This window comes from Lipotes vexillifer, unplaced genomic scaffold, assembly GCF_000442215.2.
Source record: "Lipotes vexillifer unplaced genomic scaffold, Lipotes_vexillifer_v1.1 scaffold242, whole genome shotgun sequence".
NCBI lineage: Eukaryota > Metazoa > Chordata > Mammalia > Artiodactyla > Lipotidae > Lipotes > Lipotes vexillifer.
The window spans coordinates 791627-793330 of NW_006771376.1; the positions used below are offsets into that span (position 1 = coordinate 791627).

The following is a 1704-nucleotide window of genomic DNA, read 5'->3' on the forward strand; positions in this document are numbered from 1 at the left end:
GCTGCCGCTGCCTTGCTCAGCACCCTCGGTGCAGCTCACTTACCAGCCCAGCCAGGACGGCGCCGAGCTGCGTCCTGGCTTCGTGCTGGCGCTCCACTGCGACGTGGACGGGCAGCCAGCCCCCCAGGTTCACTGGCACGTCCAGACGCCCGGTGGCACCGTGGAGATTGCCAGCCCCAACGTGGGTGCCGATGGGCGTGCCCTGCCCGGTGTCCCGGCAGCCAGTAGCCGGCCGCGCTTTCAGGCCTTTGCCAATGGCAGCCTGCTCATCCCCGACTTCGGCAAGCTGGAGGAGGGCACCTATAGCTGCCTGGCCACCAACGAGCTGGGCAGTGCGGAGAGCTCGGTGAACGTGGCACTGGCCACACCAGGCGAGGGTGGCGAGGATGCACTGGGGCGCAGGTTCCATGGCAAAGCGGCCGAGGGGAAGGGCTGCTACACGGTTGACAATGAGGTGCAGCCGTCGGGTCCTGAGGACAACGTCGTCATCATCTACCTCAGCCGTACTGGGGGCCCCGAGGAGGCTGCAGCAGCAGGAGGAGGGGTCTCTGGGAAGCAGCCCCCAGGGCTGCTCCTGCTGGGCCAGAGCCTCCTCCTCCTCTCCCTCACTGCCTTCTAGCTCCACCCCGACCCAGGCTGGGCTGGAGGAGGCCCAAGGCCTCGCTGACTCCTGCCCCTGACTCTGCAGCCGTCCCTTACAAGTGCTGCAGGCGTCTGGGCTCGGCAACTCTCGAAGCCTGCATAGGGGACTTCCCATCTTCCTACCTCCCTTTCTCATCTCTTCTGGAACACTCACCGCCCCAACTTCTAGACTTGCTCAAAGCTAGTGACTAGGACAGAATTTGATCCCGTAACTCACCGTCTACGGTGCTAATTGCTGCTAACCACAATGCCCATGCTCCCTTCTCGGGGCAGCGTGCTGACAGGGCGGCGCCCTAACCAACGGCGGGGGCGGGGACTCACTGATGGAATTCTGGGCACTGGGACTGACAGACTGCCGAAGGCTATGGGTGGGGGGTGGGGCTTGGGGCTTGGGGCTTGGCAGGGAGGTAGGCTGAAGAGGACAGGGCACAGGAGATGTAGGGTAGGATATAGCGGAAGTGGCTGGCGTGGCTTTGAGGCTCTCTGACCTGCTTGAGCTCCTGCTGACCTCTGGCGTTCTCTGACGACTTGGGGGCTTGGGAGGCTCTGCCCTCAACTCAGACAGGACTGGAGTACCCAGAATGCCCTTCATCTCCTCACCCTTCCTCCTTCAGTGTGCCCCTCCACCCTGGACACCTGCCCTGTCTTCCTCTCCAGGTATGCATCTGTAGCCTGCCCCTCCAGAGAGACCAGGCAGCCTGGGGGCGGCAGAGAAATAAACAGCATTTCTGATGCTCCCCTGCATCTGCCTGGTGTTTTGTCTGGATCTAGGGGGCCCCCGGGGGAGGATAGGACTGGAAGGACAGCCAGCCTGCCTGTCCACACGTTCCGGGGCCTGTGAGGCAGGGAGGGGTGGCCCGGTGGTGGGCTCGGGGCTGGGTTGAGCTGCAGATGTTATCCTCCACCCCCAACCTAGGCCACGGCACAAATGGGGGCATGAGCCTGACAACCATTGCAAAGGCTTCCCTGGGGTCCCTGAGCAGTGGCCTGGAGGAGGTGTTTTGGAGGGGGCATGGGGGAAATCAAGTGCCTGGGCTGTGGCCTCTCTTCCCATTCCTGCTT

The 1704-nt window shown here is 63.5% G+C and overlaps 1 protein-coding gene across 1 annotated transcript in view; it reads left to right on the forward strand.

Annotated features, from left to right (window-relative positions):
- ISLR (immunoglobulin superfamily containing leucine rich repeat) overlaps positions 1–619 on the forward strand; it is a 1758-nt gene extending 1139 nt beyond the window's left edge. Inside the window, exon 2 of the mRNA XM_007446665.1 lies at positions 3–619. Coding sequence (XP_007446727.1) covers positions 3–619 — 617 coding nt within the window. The remainder of the gene's footprint in view (positions 1–2) is intronic.
- Positions 620–1704: the final 1085 nt, after the last annotated feature.